The sequence below is a fragment of the Carya illinoinensis genome, chromosome 6, assembly GCF_018687715.1.
Source record: "Carya illinoinensis cultivar Pawnee chromosome 6, C.illinoinensisPawnee_v1, whole genome shotgun sequence".
In the NCBI taxonomy this organism is placed as follows: domain Eukaryota; kingdom Viridiplantae; phylum Streptophyta; class Magnoliopsida; order Fagales; family Juglandaceae; genus Carya; species Carya illinoinensis.
This window is the reverse complement of record NC_056757.1, coordinates 31,460,376-31,483,657: the sequence shown is the minus strand read 5'-3', so window position 1 is coordinate 31,483,657 and position 23,282 is coordinate 31,460,376. Positions and strand designations below refer to the sequence as shown.

Sequence of the window (23,282 nt, the reverse complement as noted above, 5' to 3'; positions counted from 1 at the left end):
TAATATATATATATATGTATATATGTATGCTCCATTGTCCTTGTCTTTCCAGGTTCTCATGCTGGTTTACTGGTTTATATTAACCACGTACATCAATAGCTGATGCTTTTGGTTTTTTCACTGGCTGGGTGAAACGAGAAGATGTAGAAAAAAAAGCAAAAAACCCAGAAGGGAGGCTAACGTCCTAGCTAACTAGACAGTGGACTGTCGTACAAACCGTACTTCATATCGGGTGCTGTTTCTTGGCGGGAACTAATTATGTGATGTTCGGACAACTCCAATGACTCAATCCATTATTTACCTTGTATCCTCTGTTTCTTAATTTTTGTTGGTTTTCTCGATCCCGTACTAAATATTCTATATATCTAGATTAAAATGAACATATATCGAGCTAGCTAGCAAACATGCACATTTTTTTATTTTTAAAAACCAACCCCAGCCCCGCATCTCCCTCTGTTCCTAACAGAGTCCTCTTGTGCCCCGCGGTCTCCTTGTATTTCTAAAGAGAAATTCTTTTTGCAGTCCATAAGGGAGTCTCCGTGCACACCCTACGTGGCTCACTCCATATAGATAATGAAACGCGTCGTTCCATTTAATTTTCGGTTTAATCAAATGCAACTTCATCCCATTTATTGACAGAATCATATATTTCCAAAGTTGTAAATTGCACCAAATCAGGAATTACTTATTTCTAGGCGTCTATTACAAATGATTGTTTCCTTATATGTAATTTCCATATTTCATTCCATTGTACATCTATATATCCTTGTACAGCACAATACAGAAATATATGGAATTATACAATACGCATTCTTTTCTTTCTTAACATGGTATCAGGCTAAACCACGGTATACTACCGCCATGACCGAATCATCCAACCCAACCCTCCCTTCCCCTTATCTCCTTCACCCCTCAGATTTCCCAAGCCTCACCCTTGTCAATGGCCTCTTAACCGGCGACAATTACCCCAAATGGCAAAAAGCCATGACCCTAGCCCTCAATGCCAAAAACAAACTTAGTTTTGTTGATGGCACTCTCAAACCCCCTACTCCTAACACACCCGAATACACCCAATGGAACTAGAAAAAGGATATGGTCCTTACTTGGATTCTCAATTCGATCAGCCCCTCTCTCGCCAATTCCCTCGAATACCATACGGACCCACGTGATGTTTGGGTTGATCTTTCCTCCCATTTTTACCATGGCAATAATGCCCGGATTTATCAACTCAAACGGACCCTTTCTTCTCTACACCAAACAACCAATTCCGTTCATGATTATTACAACCAAATAAAACAAGTTTGGGATGAACTCAGTCATCTTCAACAGAGCACTGACCTCAAAGCTCTCCAGCAGCAAGCCGATGATGAAAGGGTGTTCCAGTTCCTTCTTGGTCTCAATGATTCTTTTGCCCCTCTTCGTACTCAAATATTAGCCATGGACCCTCTCCCACCCATAAGCAAAGTGTTTTCGATTCTGTTTCAGGAAGAGCAACAACGATTGCTCAACATTCAGTCACCATCATCGGAAACTTTGGCCTTGGCAGTCCGATCTGGTGGGCGTCCGAAACCTCCCTTCAAGTGCACAGCCTATGGCAAAGAAGGCCATACCCGTGATCGGTGTTGGACTCTAGTGGGTTACCCTCCTGGTCGCAACCCGAGAAACAAGACCCAGCCCTCCATACTGGGTCAGCCCCCTTCCAGCATCAATCAGCTCGCCGTTGCTCCGTCGGCTTCAATTCCGGTACCTGGCTTGACCCCGGAGTTATACCAGAAGCTCCTTACCTTGCTCATGCCTTCCTCACCTCCGATCGAGTCCCCCTCAGTCAATTTCATTGGTAACATTTCTTCCCCTTCCCTTGTTTTTTCCTTTAATCGGTGCCTTCATTGGGTGGTAGACAGTGGCGCCAGCCACCATATCTGCCACCACAAGGAAGCTTTCACCGAGCTTCATCCTCTAGCCACTCCTCACTCCATCCGACTTCCCACGGGTCAGGATGTTCCAGCCGAAGGTCTCGACACTTGCATTCTTTCTCCATCCCTTACCTTAACTCATGTCTATTTTGTTCCCCTTTTAAATTTTAATTTATTATCTGTTTCCCAAGTTACCCTCCATAACTCTTGCATTATTACCTTTTCTTCTAATAAATGTTCATTTCAGGACCCACGGTCGAAGATGCCGATTAGAGCGGCTGAATTATGCCACGGGCTTTACATGTATCGTCCCGACCTCCCCATGCTTTTTGCTGCTCAACCCACTGCTAATAAGACTCTATGGCATCAACGTCTAGGTCATCCTTCTAGTTTTATTATTCCTAATATTTTTTATTCCCATTGTATTCTTTCTGATTGTGATGTTTGTGCTCATTCTAAGCACACAAGACTACCTTTTCCAAATTTTGCTAATAAAAGTGTTTTTGCTTTTAATTAGATTTTTTGTGATATTTGGGGTGGATATCATACTTCTTCCTTATGTGGCGCCCATTTTTTCCTTACTATAGTCGATGATTTTTCTCGTACTACTTGGCTATATTTGATGCGTTTTAAATCTGAAGCTTACACTCATTTAACGCATTTTTTTTCCCTAGTCAAAAATCAATTTAATACTACTGTTAAAATCATTCGAACTGATAATGGCCAAGAATTTCTTTCTCATAAATTTCAATCATACCTTCATGATCATGGCATTATTCATGAACGTACCTGTGTTGAAACTCCTCAGCAAAATGGCGTTGCAGAGCGTAAACACCGGCACCTTCTTAATGTTGGCCATAGTCTACGTTTTCAAGCACACTTACCTCTTCCTTTTTGGGGTGATTGTGTTCTTACCGCTGCCTATCTCATTAATCTGACCCCTAGTCGCACTCTTCACAATAAATCATCTTTTGAGATTCTTTTCAATAAACCACCCACCTATGATCATCTTCGTGTGTTTGGGTGTCTCTGTTATGCACAAACCCTTCGTGCTCACCGTGATAAATTCTCTCCTCGTGCTACAAAATGTATCTTTCTCGGCTACCCAAGCACCCATAAAGCATACAAACTTTACAATATTGATACCCAGTCCATTTTCTATTCTCGTAACGTCACCTTCCATGAACAACAATTCCTTTTTCAGGATATTCCCGACACTTCCTCCTCTTCCATCATTCCTCTTCCCGTCCCAGAACTCGTCCTACCTTCTTCTCAAACACCTCTTAATCCTTCTCAACCTCCATCCTCTCCTCCTCCTCCTCCTCCTCCACCCATCTCTCGTCCTCGTCGCCACACTACACGGCCTTCCTATCTCAATGATTATATTTGCCCCACGTTACATACAGAGCCCACGGCATCTTCATCCGCTTCAACGGCTTCAGGTATTGCTCATCCTTTATCTGCTTTTCTTTCATACTCTCATTTTTCTCCCTCACATGTTACCTACTTAAATGCCCTCACCACCTGTCTTGAACCATCATGTTATTCTGATGCTATTCGTCACTCACATTGGCGTGAGGCAATGTCAGCCGAGCTCCAGGCTCTACAGGCTAACTTCACTTGGACTCTTGAGCACCTTCCACTTGGTAAGAAACCTATTGGATGTAAATGGGTTTTCAAAACCAAACTCAAAGCTGATGGCTCCATTGAGCGGTACAAAGCCCGACTGGTTGCCAAGGGCTACACTCAAGTTGAAGGTCTTGACTATCATGAGACTTTCGCTCCGGTTGCCAAAATGACCACTGTCCGCTGCTTATTGGCAATTGCTGCTACAAAAAATTGGCTCATTCATCAGCTTGACGTTAACAATTCCTTTTTGCACGGTGATCTTGATGAAGAAGTTTATATGATCCCACCACCTGGTTCTTGTCCTCAGGGGGAGACCCGTGTTTGTCAACTCAGAAAGTCTCTATATGGTCTTAAACAAGCCTTCCGCAACTGGTTTTCCAAACTCACTACTGTGCTTATTGATGCAGGTTTTTGTCAATCTCAGACTGATCATTCATTATTCACTCTTGTCACTTATACTAGCATCACTATTGTTCTTGTATATGTTGATGACATCCTCGTTGCTAGTAATGCTCTTTCCCAAATTGAGTTTTTTAAGACTCTCCTCTCCACTAACTTCAAAACCAAGGATCTTGGCTCTCTCAAGTTTTTTCTTGGTCTCGAAGTCGCACGTTCTTCTGCCGGTATTTTTCTGAATCAGCGAAAATATGCCCTTGATATCCTTTCTGATAGTGGTCAACTTGGTGCTCGAACTGCCTCTTTCCCCATGGAACAACATTTGAAGCTTTCCAATGAAGATGGTTCTCTTCTTCCTGATCCTAGCATTTATCGTCGTCTCATTTACTTGACCATCACCCGACCCGATATTGTTTATGCTGTCAACATTCTCAGTCAGTTTATGCACGCTCCTCGTGTTTCTCATATGACTACTGCTACACATGTTCTTCGTTACCTCAAAGGAAGTCCCGGTCAAGGCATTTTTTTCTCTTCCTCTAGCACCACACAAGTTACAGCATATACTGATTCTGATTGGGCCAGCTGCCCCACCACACGTCGTTCCACCATCGGTTACTTCATACAGCTCGGTACTAGTTCGATCTCGTGGCGTACAAAAAAACAGACTACCGTTGCTCGCTCTTCTGCTGAAGCCGAATATCGCGCCATGACTGTCACCACCTGTGAGCTCACCTGGCTGAAGCAACTTCTCACTGATCTTGGCATCCCTCATTCCGAGCCTTTTCACCTTTATTGTGACAATTAGTCTGCTCTTCACATTGCTCACAACCCAGTGTTCCATGAACGTAGTAAACATATTGAGATTGATTGTCATATCATTCGCGATAAAATTCGCTCCGATCTACTCAAAGCTGTTCACACTCCGTCACATGAGCAAATTGCTGACGTCTTCACCAAAGCTTTAGGCCATGAACTTTTTCATCACTTCTTACGCAAGTTGGGCATTATGGATCTCCATGTGCCAACTTGAGGGGGAGTATTGACAGAATCATATATTTCCAAAGTTGTAAATTGCACCAAATCAGGAATTACTTATTTCTAGGCGTCTATTACAAATGATTGTTTCCTTATATGTAATTTCCATATTTCATTCCATTGTACATCTATATATCCTTGTACAGCACAATACAGAAATATATGGAATTATACAATACGCATTCTTTTCTTTCTTAACACCATTCCTCTTTCTAGGTTCTATCTTCTTTAACACTCGTATTTTTGGATTGAAAAAGCTTCAAAGACTCAAAAGTCTTGCAGAACTAGAAACCCAGATTCTGAAATTACTACTTAGAACAGAGAACTCAACAACATTCTAAATCTAACCACATGGGTCTTCAACAAAAAAAATCTTAATAAGCTTAAACCAGATCTGGAGCTGATACTCATGGCCCTGGGTAATGACTTTTCCTTCTGTTTTGCCCCTTCCGTTTTCTTTCCATGGGTAATGCCAAATAGGCCAATGGTGGTGGACGTTAACAGCTGGTAGGGGTGGAGAAGTTGAGTAGGCCGTCGATGCTGGAACTCGAATGGCAGATGAAAATCTAGGTGGAGCGAGCTGGGTAGCGGCAAATTAAATTTCAATGTTGAATGTCTGAAATCTAACGTTACAACAGTGGATTTTTGGTTATCATGAGAATAGGGGATTTTTTTAGTCATTTGAAGATTTAGGTTCGTTTTGGCAAGTTAGAATTTTGATACGAGAATTTTGAGTTTTAAGATAAAATATTAAAGTATTATATTTTAATATTTTTATTATTTTAAAATTTAAAAAGATTGAATTATTTATTATATTTTGTAAGAAAATTTAAAAAAATTATAATGATGAAATGATAATTTTGAATTTGAGATGAAAATTTTTAATAACCAAATTAAACCTTAGACCAAGACAAGGGACAACTAGATGGATGGCGGGGACTGAGTTTGAGGGACTGTATGTAGGAGTTCTCATTTCCAAATCCCATCCCCCATCAGGCTATCAGCACCATACCATCTCGCCGCCGGTTGCAACATGTTTCAATGGCAGCAAAATCTGCCAAAAGAAGTGTGCGCGCGTGTATAATCTTGAATCGCCGCTCTTTGGGTTGGCGGCACCTAGACGAATCCCAAATGTGGGATATAATTATTGAAAAGACTGTAAAATTCGCGTCACCACAACTTGAGACACTTTGCCCTTAGTTAATTAAAAGAGTCCAGGGATGTAGTTTGTGTTAGTCCAGGGCTAGCTAGCTAAGACCTAGAGGAAAGGCAGGCTCCAAGCCTCCAAGTACAGGTGTTTTAAGCAAATAGATTCTGAGGCAGAAGCACCCATTCTTCCTCCCTCAAAATCCTTGGCATTGTACCCACCAACAAGCATTGAGCTGTGCAAAAAGATCTATAACATGAAAACTGTGATAAGAGAACCTAGGGGAGCCTTGCAAATATAAAAGAAAATCATAATCTTCCTCTCTTTTCCCCCCATCACCGTACCTGATGAAAAGCCATGATCTCATGTCAAAACTTTAAAAACCATCCTAATTGTATTGCTAAGAATATACAATCTTATCCCTCGTCCTCCCCACCCCATATTTGTCATTCTCACTGCCTTGTGACTTCCAGTTCAAGACTAGCTCTACGTACTTCTTTGTTAGTTTCAGTTAACTGTTTCAACTTAAACCCCCCTTGAAGGATAAATAAATTGGCCTCAATCTCGCTCCGGAGCAGTTCCGGGAACCCTTCTTGCACTGAGGTTCCCAGCATATGACCAAACCCTTTCAAAATCGGCAGCAACCGCTTTTTCTGATTTCAGCTCGGTTGGCTCCTTGAGAGTAGTCCTCCTAAGAGAGGAAGAATCTCTAACAGGGCTTCCCATTACTGGAGTGGAAGAACAGAAGGTAGGAGTCGCAAATGGCGAACCATATGGGGACTGGTGGATCGAGAAGGGGCTAGGAGACAGTCGTTTCTGAATAGGAAGACCCCCTAGACCTCCCCTGTTGAAGATGGACATCGATTCTGCTGCAGCACATTGCTTGGTCGCATCATCTACATAGAGGACGTCATCTATCCTGGCTATTATGTTAAATGCCAAGCTTTCCATCACCCTCGAGTAGCTTTCAAGAATTGACTGCCCAACATCCTGCCAGAAAAAGAAAACGTTTAAATGACTTGCGTCACTGGAAATTTCCGACGATCTTTGTAAAGAAAAACACTGCACGGCCATAGCATTGTAAAGGCAATTGGGAAGTTTCTTCAACAGACGAAGAATACACAAAGGAACTACAGACAAAATTCCCATCCATCACCTGAAACATGTGTACAGACTTGAATGGTTTACCACTAGTACTATTATAACGGAAGTAGGAGACTTCCTAGACCAAGAAATCCTGTCCCTAGCTCTCCCTTTCTGAACAAGATTATGCGCAGATAGTGTTCACTATTGTTGTCTCTCAAAGTACTTGCCCGTACAGGGCACAAATGTTGTAAATGTGAAATATGCGAGATTATATAGTTGGAAGTATGTACTAGCAGAAGGATGCACCAAGTCTCCAGATAACAATGCCCCTGAATTTCCAAGAAGCCCCACATCCCCATTGCACCATTTGAGTTACAATGTATATGGACAACCAAAACAACAGAGCATATTTGTTGTGAACATGCCAAAAGAGTGGGTCACCACTTTTATGGCATCAGTAAGCAAAGTAATGTGGTTTGTCATTGTGTTTAGCAAAATTTCTAGATTATAAAAAGGTTCTGAGAGCATGATACCTTATTGTATTGAATCTTGTTCATATCCAGTGCAGTTTGTGGGAGACCGGGGAAACGAACCCTCAAACTCTGTAAGAGGGTCTCTGCTCTTTGGGCCAAAAAAATATTCTTATCAGCATCAGCTACAAGGCCCTTGACTTTACCACCCCAAGATGAGCGCCTAGATTTCATGCGATTATTGTGTTTCCTCAGGTCCTTTTGCTTCCAGAAATGGATTGCTGCCTCTATCCTGTTAGCTATCTCCAGAGTATGATGCTCAGATGAAAGGTCCAAGCAATCAAGTAGATGTTCTGATGAGAACTGATCAGCAGTTATGTAGCGATAAATTATTTCACCAAGACATGTTTTTCCACTCTGCAATGGCACTCAAACCACAAAAGGAATGAAAAGATATATTAAGATATATCAGAGACATTGAATATCTGTTGTTCATGCATGCAATGAGTCAGTAATTTCAAAAGATTGAGAGAGATTATGAATGTACAAATGATATGATACGTCAAATTCTATTCAACTGTAGAATAAGATAAAGAAATCATTTAACATCTTAGAATTCTAGCCATCTATTTTTCCTGGCAATGAACTTGTAATGTTGTGAAATCACCACTTGTCCCACAAGTTTAAAATGATAAGGAGAGGTAGATTTTTATTTTATATCTTAACACTTCCTCTTACGTGTGGGCCACTCCCCCTCAATGAGTGGGCCCAACACGTGAAATATTTAATTAAATGAGTAAAGTGTAGAGTTAGGGTTCAAACTCAGGATCTCTGCTCTGATACCATGTGAAATCACTTCTTTATCCAAAAACTTAAGCTGATGAGAAGAGGTAGATTTTTATTTTATATCTTAACAAATGCCGACTCAAGATACCATGTGAATGCAATATGCCTTTTAGGCCCAGTTTGGAACTTAGACTAAACTGAGATTGATCCCAGTTCAGTCTAATTTTAAGTTGAGACTAACATGCAAGCACCTAACTCTCAAATTACTAAACTCATCTCAACTCAAAATCTCTTTATACGTGGGACTCACAACTTTTTTCAATTCAACACTTCTTTACACGTAAGACTCATAACCTTTTCAATTTCTTATAAATACATCTAAATTCATCTTAACATCCAAACACATCTAAACTCATCTTAGATAGGTGCCACAAAACTCACTCCACTATCTCAACTCACTACTATTCATAAACAACTCAACTCATCTCAACTTACTCAATATCCAAATTGGGCCTTAGTTAAACCCTAGACCTGTGTAATACCAGTGAAATACGTGCTAGCAAGTCTGGTTCTGAGCTGTGTCACGTTAATAGCATAAATTCACACCGTCGAAACCCATACCTTGGGTAAAGTCTCCAAGTAAGCACTCGGGATCTCCATCTCAGCTAGCACGCTACTATTAATTGCCAAGGCCGCCTTCAGTATCTGGTTTGCACAGTCCCTACACTGTTGCAATCTCTTCCTTGCATCTTCTGACAGCCCACATGGCTGTACTTTTGGACAGGGCAGCCACCACTTCTCTTCCTGCCGAACTGAAGGCCTACCACCACAGGATCTAACAGCATCACAATCATTTGTTTCACCCACAACAATCCCCCTATCAACGTACCAAAATTCGGTATCACAAAACCCATCAAGCATACTAAGCAGCATTGCATCAAGCTTTTTAAGTGCAGGTAGATTCATGTACAAATCCGAGCGTGGCCTTGTCTCCATGACTTCGTATGTGCCTCCACCAGGGAACTGTTGTATTGAAGGCACGAGTTCAACTATGGAATCGCTTACGCATAAGAGCAGCTCCATCTCTCGGCGCCACATTGCCTTCTTCTGCAGCGCCAGTGGCTCTAACCTCCACAATTCACCAAACACAGTAGCTGCCATGAAAAATGAAATCAAAGTTGATCACGAATAAAACCAAAAATATTACTAGGGAACAGCTCCAATAATATAATGGAAATGGAAGCAGCAGACATACCAGAGAGATTGGTAATGGCATTTGAGATTGCGAGGGCAGTGCACACCCCTTTCCCTCCTCCAGACATATCTTCTCCGAGAAGAAGCTTCGCAAATCTCTCCTTCATCATCTCAACCTCTGTACAAAAAAAATGAAAAAAATGAATGAAATAAATAAAATCAATATTTAAGTCCTTCTAAAAGTATAGACTTAGATCTCAAATTACCAACAAACGGTATGATACTATAATCCCTGCTTGGTCATAGAGAAACTGGAGCAAACTTGGTATAAAAGATAACAAAACACGGAAACGAATTTGAAACCACATTTTCCATGATGTTTCTCAGTTAACAGTGGATCGGCAAAAATTTATATATTGAATTTCATCTTGATTTAGGAACCAAACAGAAGCTTAAGAGAACGATAACTAAAGTCTACAACTACTCAAATAATTAAACTAAGTAAAATATTAAGTATAAATACCTCATTCACTGTCTCAGTCTAGTACCGAATTAAGAGTCAAAATGTGCAAAAATTACCAACAGTACAGCAACATAAATAAAGTACCTGAAAAATCAGCTTCCCGTTTCTCAGGCTTCTGATCCCAAAGCACCACATCCTTGCCTCCAATCACAGGCAGCATCATCGGCGCCGTGAAGCCGAAATTCCCGGCAACGGGACGGGGGGAAGAAGTCATGGAGCTGGAAGCGCCGACCTCAGCGTCGAACCGCCGAGACGAGAAGCTACTGCAGCTCTCGGACTCGCTGACGTCAGCGCTCAAGCTGTAACTCCCGCACCGCTCGCTCTGATCCTGGTCGGAGCCGTACCTGTATTCTTCTTCCTCCGACACGCTCCCCATTTGGACTCCGGAGATCGGACGCTCACCACGCACGGAAGTGAAGCAGTCAGGCGCACGTATACTACGATGGGAAGAAGCGTAGCAGATTGAGCGAAAACCAAAAGTAAACTCAAAGAAAAAAGTGGCGTAGTTCGAAGAGGGGAGGCGAAGAAGACGATGATGATGATTGAGGAAAAGGGAAAGGCAGCAAATAATAAAGCTCTCTGAAGAGGTTTACTCCCAACGTACTCTTTCTCTGTCTTTTCCCCTCTCTCTCTCTCTCTATTAAATACACTCGTTCTCTCTCTTCATGTCTCCCTCAAATGCTACGACGGCATGCTAGTGCACTGCAAATGCTGTAGCTAGTAGTTCTATCTCTATTGATACATACGCCGTAGCGCCAGTAGTTTTTCTCTTTTTTAATTGTTTTTTTTAGCACTGTTTTTCTTTTGATACGAATAATGTTAGAAGTTAACAAATATTATTAGAAAAAGAATTGAATTTATTATTAAAAAATTAATCTTTTATATACATTTTGTATTTATTTTAAAAAAATATTACACGGCATTAATAAATTCGTAACATTACTTATTTTAAAATTTCTCGTAATAAGATTTAAAATAAATAAAATTTTATTAATTTATGTCAAATTGACCAATAAAGCAATTAAAATGTTCTATATCACATAGACACTACCTATGCATGCAAATTATATTAATAATATGAGGAATATATCAATTTCTAAAAGTTTTGTCATTTCTTGTTAATGCAACACTCCGCTCAACCTTAGTATTAGAAAATGTAAAATAATGTATATAATTTTAAAGTATATAAATTAGGTGCAATATTTTTAAAAAATAATGATATATATTTGAAAATATCGATACTATGATGCCTTGGTCGCACAATTCCAATTTCTCTAGTAGAGTCGCTAATTTTGTTTTTAAGGAAGTGAAGATCTGGGTTTGGTGAGAGAGAGACGAGGGTGAGGGGAGAGATCTGAGAGATTTGATGAGAGGGAAAGGAGAGTGAGGGAGGAATTGAGTTTCGTCGTCCTCCAGGAATGTGTGTTTCAGTGCTTGAGGGGCGAGGGACTTGAGGAGAGGGAACGAGCGTGAGGGAGGGATTGGATTTCAAGAGGGGCGAGGAAGTGGGTTTCAGGGCGATGCATCCCATTTTTAGTCTAATGGAGGAACTATGTGGTAGCATAGCATTGGAGGCTATTCTCAGTCTTTTAATGGACTGACCGTTCAGAAGATTTTCTCATTTTATATCTTAACACTTTTTCTCATGTGTGAGTTAAACTTTTTTTAATAGATGGCCCAGTACATAAAATATTTTATTAAATGCGATAAAGTGTAGAGTCAGAGTTTTAACTTAAAAGGTCCATTCTGATATTATGTAAAATCACTACTTATTTTAAAAGGTTAAACTGATAAAAATGAATAGATTTTATTATATATTTTATATCTAAACATTTAGAATTTATGAATCTTTTTAATAGTCAAGACAGTAATTTTTAAGATATTTATGACATTTTAAAAATATTTAAAAGGATTTACAAAAATACTTAAAAAAACAAATAAAAGTGTTATTTTGGACTATCGATTAATGGAACGGATAATGATACTTACTTACCATTTACTACTACTTTATTACTCAGCAATAATATAAAAATTAAATTTATTTTTAATTAAATTAGATGATTATTTTGATTGATTAAATTTATTTATTTTTAAATTATATAAGAATATCACTTTTAATTTAAATTCAAATAGTAAAAGAAAAGAAAAGATAATAAAATAATAGTAAATAATATTACGGCACATAACTCTGACGGGAAATCCTCTCGTTATCGTTTCGTTTGACGTCATGGGAAACCCTGGAATCAGACGGTGGGAGTAAATAAAACCTTTTTAATTGCAACAATGTCGATTAATACGATTATTTAAACCTCTTTATATGCGAGCCGACTTGAGGGACCCACGTGAATAGTTATAGTAAAAAACTGTGGATCGTCTCTTGACGAGTGTGTGGGGGCCACAAAGGAGTTTCATGCGCGGCTGCGCCCGATAAAAGTTAGAACCACTGCCGTTAATTTACTGTAGATAGACTGCTCGGGTGTATCACAATTTAATTTAATTTAATGTGGAAAAGGAAATTTTATTATTAAATATATCCTTCTCACAAATTTATATATCATGTCTAAAATATTTTTAATAAATCATATGAAATTATATAAATTTATTACTATTATATTGATTTACTTGCATAAATATATATAAAATTAAAAGTTAATTTTATATTTAATAAAAAAATTAATGTCAAACACAATTATAAAATATATAAATGTTGCATAATTATTTAAAAAAAAGTTAAATTTATTATTAAAAAAATTCATATAAATTTCTTATTTATTTAATTTTTTTAAAAAAAGTTAGTTGCTAACTGTAAGCGTCGTTTCAAAAATAATAGCGGTTGTTGATTAAGATGCATAATGCAATTAACACCGTTGACGTGACTGGCTAGAGGTTCAAACATCTAGTCAAAGGTCGCTTAAACTTCCGAGATTAGGTTTTCGGGAATGCGAACTGTTGTAATAGTTAGTTAACATTAATTGTAGCAAAAGGTTAAAAAGGTATACCACCCTATTAAAGACAGGGTTGTAACTACTACATCCTATGTTTGATACATTTTGGCTTGGACATGTACTTTCCTTTCTGTAAATTTAAGTATTTAGCTTTTCATTATTTATTTTTGTTATACAATATGTTTTAAATTAAAAATATATCTATAAAATGATATTAAATTTATAAATTATTTTATAAAAATATCTTTAATCTAAAATTATATTACGCAACGAATTATATGTGTATTATTTTTATTTTTTATTGTAATAATAACTATTACTGTTTATGTGAGTAATATTTTTTTGAGTTATATTATTTATAAACCTCATATACTATACACTACATAATTTTTTATTTTTTTAAATTTTTTTAGTTTTATTTTATTTAAAATAATTAAATTATTTTACTCATCATTCATATACTACACATTTTATAAGAGAAAAAATTTAAAATATAATAAAAAGAGTGGTAAGAGAAAAAATTTAAAAAATAATAAAAATAGTGGTGTATAGTATATAAAACTTATAACTAAATAAAAATAATTAAAAAAAAAAACGATAGAGAGAAATGCTCGGACCATGGGGTCCAAAGGATTTCTCAAGCAAAAAACCATCGGACCTCATAGATTAGAGTTTACCACTTTGTTAAGCAAGCGTTGGCTCTCCAGTGCTGCCGTGCTGGGGCTTCTCATCGCTGAGGCCACCTCGCACCCTTTCCTCTTTGCCTTCTCCGAGATTCTCGCCGTTCCCTCCGTCCTCGGGGTTCGTTTTCCGCTTGTTGTTCTGTTTATTTTTATTTTTTATTTTAATAGTAAGTTAATAACGAATAATAAATTTTTAGGTCGCGGTCAAAATCCTTTCTTGATTGATTGGGCCGAAAACTTGATGAAAACAATAATGTTTTTTTAACTGTAATATTTACGACAGCCATAAATAGTGTAATATTGCAGAAGTAATTAAGATGTGGATATTGTAATAATTTTGTGCTGAATAATGCAGCTCCTTTGGTTATTGACCAATTCCCTCTGTTCCTGCATAGGTTAATAGGGTTGCTGCTGGTGGGAAAAGGCTATATGTATGTGTGTTACGTGTTGCAGTGGATGAACACAGAACTTGATTGCAGCTTTATTGGACGGCATGAACAAATGTGATTAATTTGGTGTACGCTTAAAGTGAAGCATGCAACGTGCTTTTCCTTCCCTTAATAGATGATGTATGGGTACAAATTAAAATTCATTCAATCTTCTTATCTATTATTGTTAGGGTTTTAATGGGCTGGATAGAATTTTGTTTTTGATTTTGATTTTTTTGAATAATATGTCTTGTATCACCGTTTTGTTCTTTGTTGGGTAAATCAAATGGTAAGAATGTGAATGGGGTTACTTCAAACTGTCCTGCTTGCAAGAGGAGGTGGGCAAGGAAGAAGGTGATCAGCAAGAAAAGAATGAGAACATGTTTAAGCTTGAAGTACCCTATTGTGGGAAAAAGGATCTCCCCTCGTGTTTGGGTAAGAACTTGAAGGCCTTAAGTTATTACTCTTTTGATACTGTCAAAAATATTTACACAAATAGTTATAAATGTTGCTAGCTCATCTGATGAGTCTTATTATTGTATTTTATTTTTCCATTTGAGCATTTCAAATTCAGGTAATGACTTAAGAAAACATTTATGATAAGAAAGAAAAGGTAAGTGGCGTATTTAATGTGCATAATACAAGGGCATGATATGAGCTTCCCAGGCTGAAGGAAGAGAGATCGGCCAGGCCTTCCATGTATACAATATAACTGTTATAAGATATTCTCATATTAGTTCACTGATATTTATATACTATTCATTATTATTTTATTACTATTTATAGATTATGTGAGATATTTTAGTATTCCAACAGAGCCTTAATATGCGAGTTTGGAATTTGTCTTCTTAACAAATAAGGCCTTTAAGTTTAATCCGAGTGTCCATAATCTTGTCTTTTTCCTTTACTACTTTCATGGTTTAGGCAGAATTCACGTTTTCCTTCTCTTTTACACGCATTCTCTGCAAAAACTGATCAATAAGGTTAGACTCTGTTTTAACTTTATGTTCTTATGGCATACGGTTCACAAGTCACAACATCTCCTAGCTATCTTTGATTCTTTGACACTCTTAAACTCCATTTATTCATAGAAGACAAGACAGTACTGTTTTGAACTTTCATGGCTAAGCAATCAGCTGCCGATGGGTTTTTTCATCACTTTCTTTTCCTACTTTTGTAACCGCATGGTTTTAATAAATCCTGCATTTGCAGATTGCCAATGAGCGATCACAATATGTTCTAACCTGCATCTTGAAACCTCATGTGATGTTGTCTTTTGATATTGTATTTATAATCTTTATGCCACAATGGAATTGCAATTTTTTTTTTCTCAATCAGTTTAGCTCGATTATGGTAGTAACAAAATCCCAAGAGGTTTTACCACATAAAAGATGTTTGTTTAATTTCCTAAATCTTAAGTTAATCTGCAGAACTTCAAACTAGATCAGGTACATGAACTCTTATGTAGATCATGTTTCACTACACAAATTTAAACCAGAGGTAACAGATTCATTCGAAAAAACTCTCTATTTATTGAATTCCTCTTCATAAATGAAGGAGAGCGATTGAATAATCCATTGGAGCGTCCCGTTCTTTCGAGACTCGGCGAATTCCAACGATTATTTTCTTATTTTGTAATAGGAGTTCTTAATTGATCCAACCATACAAAAAATTACATCATCGACGACCAACATTGCTCCGAAAAGCATATCATGGAAAAATAAAAAAATAAAAACATTTGATTTATTGCAATGAAATTGCTTATATCAGGAGGCCTCGAGGACTAGTTAGGGTTCTTACTACGCCCGGGCCAATTGAGAAAAGTTGATAGGGGCTACAAATCTTGTGGGACCGTTGAAGAGCGTTACTGCTGCCAGCTGAGCACCAGCTTCTGTTGGGTGGAACAAATCCCAGAACAAGTAATTATCACGACTCGGACAAAGATTTGCTTTTGGATTGCAAATGGATTCTACATTGAGCCTCCCAGCTCCACGACATTCAATCTTCACGTTCGTAAAATCTGAAAAAGAGTTATCTAAATCAGACTAAATATTTCACTTGTTGAACTCGAGAATTTTCCTGGGATGCAGCTGAATTCCAGCCCAATGGTACTTTGGCACGTACGCGCATCAGGAGATCATGTATATGCTAAGGCAATATTGCATTAATATCTTTTGAATTAGATCGAGTGAAATTGCTTACTGAATGGAAGTGGGTTGTCTATGACATTAATTGTCATCTCGTAGGCGTTTCCAATTGAGTACTTCATGCCTTGATATTCTTCGCTGAGCCTGCACAAGATTGACTGAAAATCTCTTGCGTGGTCGTTCAGCTCCTCCAAACAATCCCCGTTAGGACTATAGAGCCTCTGAGATGGACAACAGCCAATTGACGGGACGCTTATAATCCCAAACTTCCTCGCTCCCAGTTCGAGTAGAACCTACGTAAGTGGTATATATATATATATATATATATATATGAGAAAAAATGATAGTCGCAATCATGGTTATGCAAGCGCTGTGAAGTCTATTTGAAAAAAATGAATTAATATGAGACTCACGTGAAAAAAAAATTAATTTTTTAATTGTGGACCCTACTATTTTTCAAAATAATTACGCAACGTTTACATACTCTATGACTATATGAAGCATTACTCATATATAAGTATCCGATTTCATGAGTTGATCATCATCTGCAAGCTATCTTGATAAATTTTTTATTTTTATATAAATTGCTAATAATTTATAAATATATTTATTTATTTATCATAAAATAATAAAATTACGTTAATTAGTTATAAAATGAGTTATAAAATAAAATTTGAAAAAAAAAAAAAGAGAGAGAGATTTACGTACGTATGTACCTTTAATTGGTTCTCGTAAGCGAATCCTAAATTGGCCAAGAAACGTTCCTTTGATAATTTATTATTGGAATGGTAATATTCGAAGATATCATTGCTGCCAATACTAATGAAGAACAAAGACTTGGAAAGAAACCTTAGGGTTGGTACGGGACCCATTGCAGCCATAAGAGAGTTGCGAACACTCGCAAAATGCTGTATTTGCTCTGTCAATGGAATCACATTCTGTTTCCCGCCGTTTGGTGTAGAAAACTGAGCATAAAATAATAATCAAATGTCATCAATCATGTTGTGCTTATAAAATGATCATTGCAGATTCTTCATACAAAATATAGTGAATGATCATGGTAAATAAAATTAATTTCTTGACCATGACATTAATAAATTGAGAGAGGCAGATCAGAGAGGCCCTCACCGGTAATTGTCCTGTCAGATGAAAAATGCCGGACCCTCCGGAGGCGAAGTTTATACCCTTTAAGGTTTGCCTCGTTCGACTATAATGTGAGAAATTTACAGTTGAACGATAGGGTGGTGGACTTTTCTCGTAACCCAGGAGCTTGGCTGATCATGAGTACGTAGCTGTCGAGAAGCCATCATAATAATAATAATAATGGAAAAAAAGGTATTAATGTCACTTCTTGACCACGAGAGATTTCGATCATTCGTAGCAAATGCATGCATTTCGTGGAAAATGTAGAAGAGAAGATTGAACAAAAACTAATTAGCATGCATGCGTTATAAATATACTGACCTTGAAAATAAGCACTGTTTAGGCCATTCTTAAACCTTCCAGTGGGTATAGAGAAAGCAAAATCAACGCCATTAAAAGGGAAGTCAGCCCTTGCCTGGCTGCCTGGCAAGAAATTATTGGTCTCAACATCAGCTGTCGAGTCCCCAAGTATAAAAACAGCAGGCCTGCCTGCATCTGCATTAATGTTAAGGATAATCGTCGCCAAGGATAGGAGTAGAATGGCAAAGCTTATCTCTGCCATGAGGAAGAACTGATCAGAAAGGAAACTTTCTCTATTTTTTTTTAGGATTGTACGTTTCAATAATGCTTGAAATTTCAGTGATGAAATATTAAAATCTTTCTAGGGTTTATATACACAGATGTTGCAGAAATTTACAATAATGTGCGTGCTCAGTAAATGGGTCGTTTTCCTGCAGCAAGAATGCCTACATGCAAAAGAACAAAGCCATTGTTTGGATGGGCGGATAACGGATTGTCTTAGAGATTTTCTTAAGGCCGAGTTGACCCGGAGGATCGACCAAAGTCAGTACTGATTACAACGAGCAAACCACTTTAATTCTTGTCGCCATAAACAACATGAAAATATGCCAACTTTGCCTAGTTTAATGCGTTTGACTGGATTTGGATTTGTGAAACAAAGAAAGCTACGAGAACAAAATGCAGTTTGAATTAGAAATTTCTACTGATGGGCGATCTTTTGTATTGTTGTCAATATTTCTGCATAATTTTTTATTTCTGGTTTAATTTAGAACTTTAAATTATCATCACTGTTGGTGGTGGTGACATGTAAAAGCCAAATTCCCTGTCACAACAAAAAGCAGACGTTGCCGGAGGCCAGCCGGTTGTCTTTTGTCCCTCTTGCGCCGGGTTACTCTTGACGTTATATACCATGATGATAAAACTAAGAAATCAGTGAAAGACAGGAGAAAGAGGATGAAAATCTTAGAAGAGTCCAAGAAAGGCTAATAAAAATATATATGTATTATATATATGCTCCTTGTTCCTTGCTACGTACGTACGTTGTGTATGTCATGCACACAGCTAGCTTGCTGTGCTTAATCCATGACAGCAATTAGCAACATATTATATTACGTGACATTGAAATATGGCAAGAGAAAATTTTTTATTTTAAACAACCAATTCAATGCTGAACCAATTTTATTACAAAAAGAATTTTGCTATATATAATCACTTTTACGTATTTCACTAATGTAATTGGTCAAAATAATTATTTTATATTAAAAAAGTAACACAATCAATTATAAAATACCTAAAGGTAGATGCATGCATGTTTTGCTTTCGTGGCCCCGTTGGAATGTTTTGTATAATTAATTATACAAAACATGTTTTTGTTTCTGTACAAGTACTGATACAGCTTCCACGTTATTCAAAATAAATATTTGTATAATTAATTATATTTTGATCATGATATTTTCTCGTTTGTTTTCCCGACTAAAAACCAAAGTTTTGAAAACTTTTCAAAGTTTTCGTATTGTCAAAAGTTTTACAAAAATAAACACATATTTTGATCTACCAGTTTTCATCTCAAAAGATCTCAAGTTTCTTCTCAGGTTTTCATATCAAAATATCTCAAGTTTCTTCTCAAGTTTTCATCTTAAATTTTCATCTCAAAAGATCTCAAGTTTCTTCTCAGGTTTTCATTTCAAAAGATCTCAAGTTTCTTAATTATCAGGTTTTCATCTCAAAAGATCTCAAGTTTTCATCTAAAAAAATTACACCATTGGTAAATAAATAAATAAAGGAAGTAGCCAAAAAAAAAAGAAAAGATAAAATGGTTAAAAAAACAGGAAGCAGAAAAAAAAATTACTATTGGTAAATAAATAAACAAAGGAAGCAGCAAAGAAAAAGAAAAAAAAGACCAAATGGTTAAAAAAAAGGAAGCAACAAAAAAAATCACCATTGATAAATAAATAAACAAAATAAGCAGAATTTTTTTTTTTTTTTTGACCAAATGGTTAATAAAAAAGGAAGCAGCAAAAAAAAAAATGCATCATTAGTAAATAAATAAACAAATGAAGCAACCAAAAAAAAAAAAGACCAAATAGTTTCTCTCAATTAAAAAAAAGGAATCAACGAAAAAAAATACACTATTGATAAATAAATAAACAAAGGAAGCAGCAAAAAAAAGTAGAAAAATAAAAAAAATTGCAGCATTGGTAAATAAATAAAATATTATAAAAAGTACTACAAGTACTTGTGGGTCCCATCATATTACTAACTATAACAAAGTCAAACTAATATCATCTCATCTCTAAAAACAAATATATATTTCATCTCATCTCATCTTATCTCAACATATCTCAAAAAATTTTATCTTATCTCATTTCTAAAAACAAACACATATTTCATCTAATCTCATCTCATCTTAACTCAATATATCTCAAAAGATTTTATCTTATCTCATTTCATTTTATTTCATCTCTGAAAATAAACGAGGTAGTGATGGAACGAGATTACCACGACATAGATCTAGATCTATATTTTTTTCATTTTTTGATCATCTCCATTCTACGTACCCTATATAAGATGCATGGCGTAAAGCAATCATATCTCAACACGTGTACGTACCAAAAAGGGCATAGTTTCATTTTGGTGACAAGAATATAAAATCCTTGAGATATATGATCATCAGCACAACCGTACGGTGTACGTTAATTGGCTTTTGGTTAATTGATTTGTATCTGTTATTAAGATACAGGTTATAAATCTCTGTACGTATTCTGGTCGATTTAGAAACTTGATGTCGGCATGAGATGTTCCATCTGATTCTCACATCAAATTAATGATCATGTTCGTTGAAAACTATTCTAGACGATGACAACGATATGATATATATATATATATATATATGGGGTTCAATAGTAGTTAACTTGTCATTTTCCTCTCTCGGCCTGAGTAGAGGTTATTCTCTCTGCCGTAATGCAGTCCTGGTGGTTTTCTTCTTTGTTACTATTCGTTGTTTGATTCAAGTGTTGTTATGATGGATGATTTGGATGGGCTATATCAGAGATTATCTCTGACCGAACAGGAGGAGGAAGTGGTTTTAGTAGAAAATGACGACTTAGAAGATATTTCTCTGGTTCAGGGTAAGGGATTATTGTTTACTCTTTTTACTGATAAACACTTTAACCAGGAGGCCTTTAAGTTAACTATGAAGAGAGCATGGCGTGCGGTGCGTGGTGTGCGCTTTCGGAACCTTAATGTAAACCTGTTCTTTGCTAAATTCGATGATCTGCGTGATAAGGAGCGGGTATTGAGTGAGGGCTCGTGGTCTTTTGATAAGCACCTGGTCTTAGTGCAGGAAGTTGATGGCAGTAAACAGGTGAAAGAAATTCAGTTTCGGGACTCCTCTTTTTGGGTACGGTTTCATGATCTTCCTCTCCGGGCTCGTAATGTTTGAGTTGGTACTCTCATTGGTTAGAAACTTGGCCGGGTTGAGGAGGTCGATTTGGAGGCCGGCGAGTTGGCTTGGAGCGAGTTCCTTCGTGTTCGTGGGAATTTGGATGTGTCGCGGCCTCTGTTACGTGGGACACGTCTTTCACTGGGGATGACCAACTCCTGCTGGGTTCGTTTAAGTTATGAGCGTTTGGGCAACTTCTGCTACTTCTGTGGACGTCTCGGACATGGAGACAAAGACTGTCATTCTTGGAAGGCTGTTGTTCAGGCTGGTCAGGATACCACCTTGCCGTATGGGACGTGGTTGCGGGCTACTAGCTATGGTGACCACTTCCGCGAATTCTGTTCCTGGGAGAAAAGGGATCCATCATGTTTGGGTCGTCGCTCTCCTCCTCGGGATGACTCGGGTTCAGAGGGGTGTGGGAAGTCCGGCACGGATGCTGTGCCAGTTGCCGGCGACTTGGCGGCTCTGGTTGATATGGTTATGGATAAGGGAGAGCAGTTAGAAACCGTTGGTGCAGCGGTTCACTCGGCGGTAGTTTTTCCAACCGTTCCTTTGTCTCCGAATGGGCCGGCTAAGGTAGTCAGGTCTTCTCAGCTTGGATCAGGGGATGGGCTGTCTCTGGGCCCACACTCACATTCTCCCTTACCAGGCCCTTCTATGCAGCGTAAGTTTATTTTACCACTTTCTGCTGGGCCGAATCGGGATACGGGTGTTTCCCTGGAGGGGCAAAGTATTCACTCAGGTGTTGAGAAAGGGCACATTCCAGACCTATCGCTTCTTTCCCCTTTAGCTTCTAAGTGTCCTGTTTCTGTGAAGGCGGCATGTCCGGATGGATCTTCAAGCAGAAAATGGAAGAGCATCTCGTCCATTACAGGTTCCATTTCTTCGGCTTCTCTTGAGGTTAAGTTTCTTCCAAGTTCCAAGAAAAGAAAAGCCCTCTGTTTTGATGAGGGTCTTGATGTTTCTCCTCGAAAGAGAGGGACCTCGACTGGTTTTACCTTGCCGGTCGAGCTACCTACCCTTTCCTTTGTATCGGCGGTGGCTGGGGACCAGCATCTCCGAGCCCCATGAAGCTGTTAAGCTGGAATGCCCATGGGCTTGGGAACCCACGGGGCATTCGAACTCTCTGTGATTTGGTGTGGAGAGAAGCTCCCGATGTCCTGTTTTTACAGGAAACGAGGCTGAAAGCTCATGAATTCGAGGTATGTAAATTCAAACTTGGTTTTGTTAACTGCTTGGTTGTTGATTCTATTGGTCGAAAAGGGGGTCTGGCTATGTTGTGGGGTCGGGAATTGTCTCTGTCAATTAGTAGCTATTCTCAGTGTCATATTGATGCATATGTGGAGGATTTTTCTGTTCATGGTGTGTGGTATCTTACGGGTGTGTATGGGTTCCCGGAGGTGGGCCAGCGTCACCGAACGTGGGATATGTTACGGCATTTAAGTCGTCATCGGGGTGAGGCCTGGATTGTGTTTGGTGATTTTAACGAAATTTTGCACCCCCATGAAAAGTGTGGTGGACAGCCTAGGATGGAATGGCAGATCTTCGCATTTCGACAGGCTCTCACTGATTGTTGTTTACGGGATTTGGGATTCAGAGGTAATAGGTTTACCTGGTCCAACCGGCGGGGTGGTAGTCGATGTACTAATGAACGTTTAGATCGTGCTGTTGTTAACCAGTCATGGTTAAATTTTTTCCCAAATGCTATGGTTGTCCATGGTGTGGTGGCCTATTCTGACCATGTTCCAATCTGGGTTAGTACTGCAAGGGAGGGGGTTCCATCTCGGGTTAAACGCCAGTTTCGTTTTGAGGAGATGTGGGTTGGTGAGAACTCATGTGAGGATATCATTAAGTCCAGGTGGCTCCGTGGCGAAAGTAGTAATTCTATGGATGCGGTCATCTCGCATATTAAGGACTGTGGTACTCGTTTGGATGTGTGGAATAAATCCTATTTTGGCAATGTGCAGCAGCAACTAACCCGGGCTCGCAAACATTTGGAACTACTCTCTAATTCT

The 23,282-nt window shown here is 38.1% G+C and overlaps 2 protein-coding genes across 2 annotated transcripts; both read right to left on the bottom strand.

Annotated features, from left to right (window-relative positions):
* Positions 1-6,350: 6,350 nt before the first annotated feature.
* LOC122314078 (rop guanine nucleotide exchange factor 1-like) lies at positions 6,351-10,872 on the bottom strand. Its single transcript, XM_043129486.1, has 5 exons — positions 10,264-10,872; positions 9,718-9,834; positions 9,084-9,616; positions 7,740-8,093; positions 6,351-7,110 (listed from the first exon to the last, which is right to left on the bottom strand). The coding sequence occupies exons 1-5, from the start codon at positions 10,553-10,555 to the stop codon at positions 6,679-6,681; spliced, it is 1,728 nt and encodes a 575-aa protein (XP_042985420.1). The 5' UTR covers positions 10,556-10,872; the 3' UTR covers positions 6,351-6,678.
* Positions 10,873-15,858: 4,986 nt separating this feature from the next.
* Positions 15,859-18,087, bottom strand: LOC122312764 (GDSL esterase/lipase At5g55050-like). Its single transcript, XM_043127420.1, has 5 exons — positions 17,847-18,087; positions 17,511-17,656; positions 17,099-17,347; positions 16,438-16,675; positions 15,859-16,255 (listed from the first exon to the last, which is right to left on the bottom strand). Exons 1-5 carry the CDS (start codon positions 18,085-18,087, stop codon positions 16,035-16,037), a joined length of 1,095 nt encoding a protein of 364 aa, XP_042983354.1. The 3' UTR covers positions 15,859-16,034.
* Between the last annotated feature and the right edge of the window lie 5,195 nt (positions 18,088-23,282).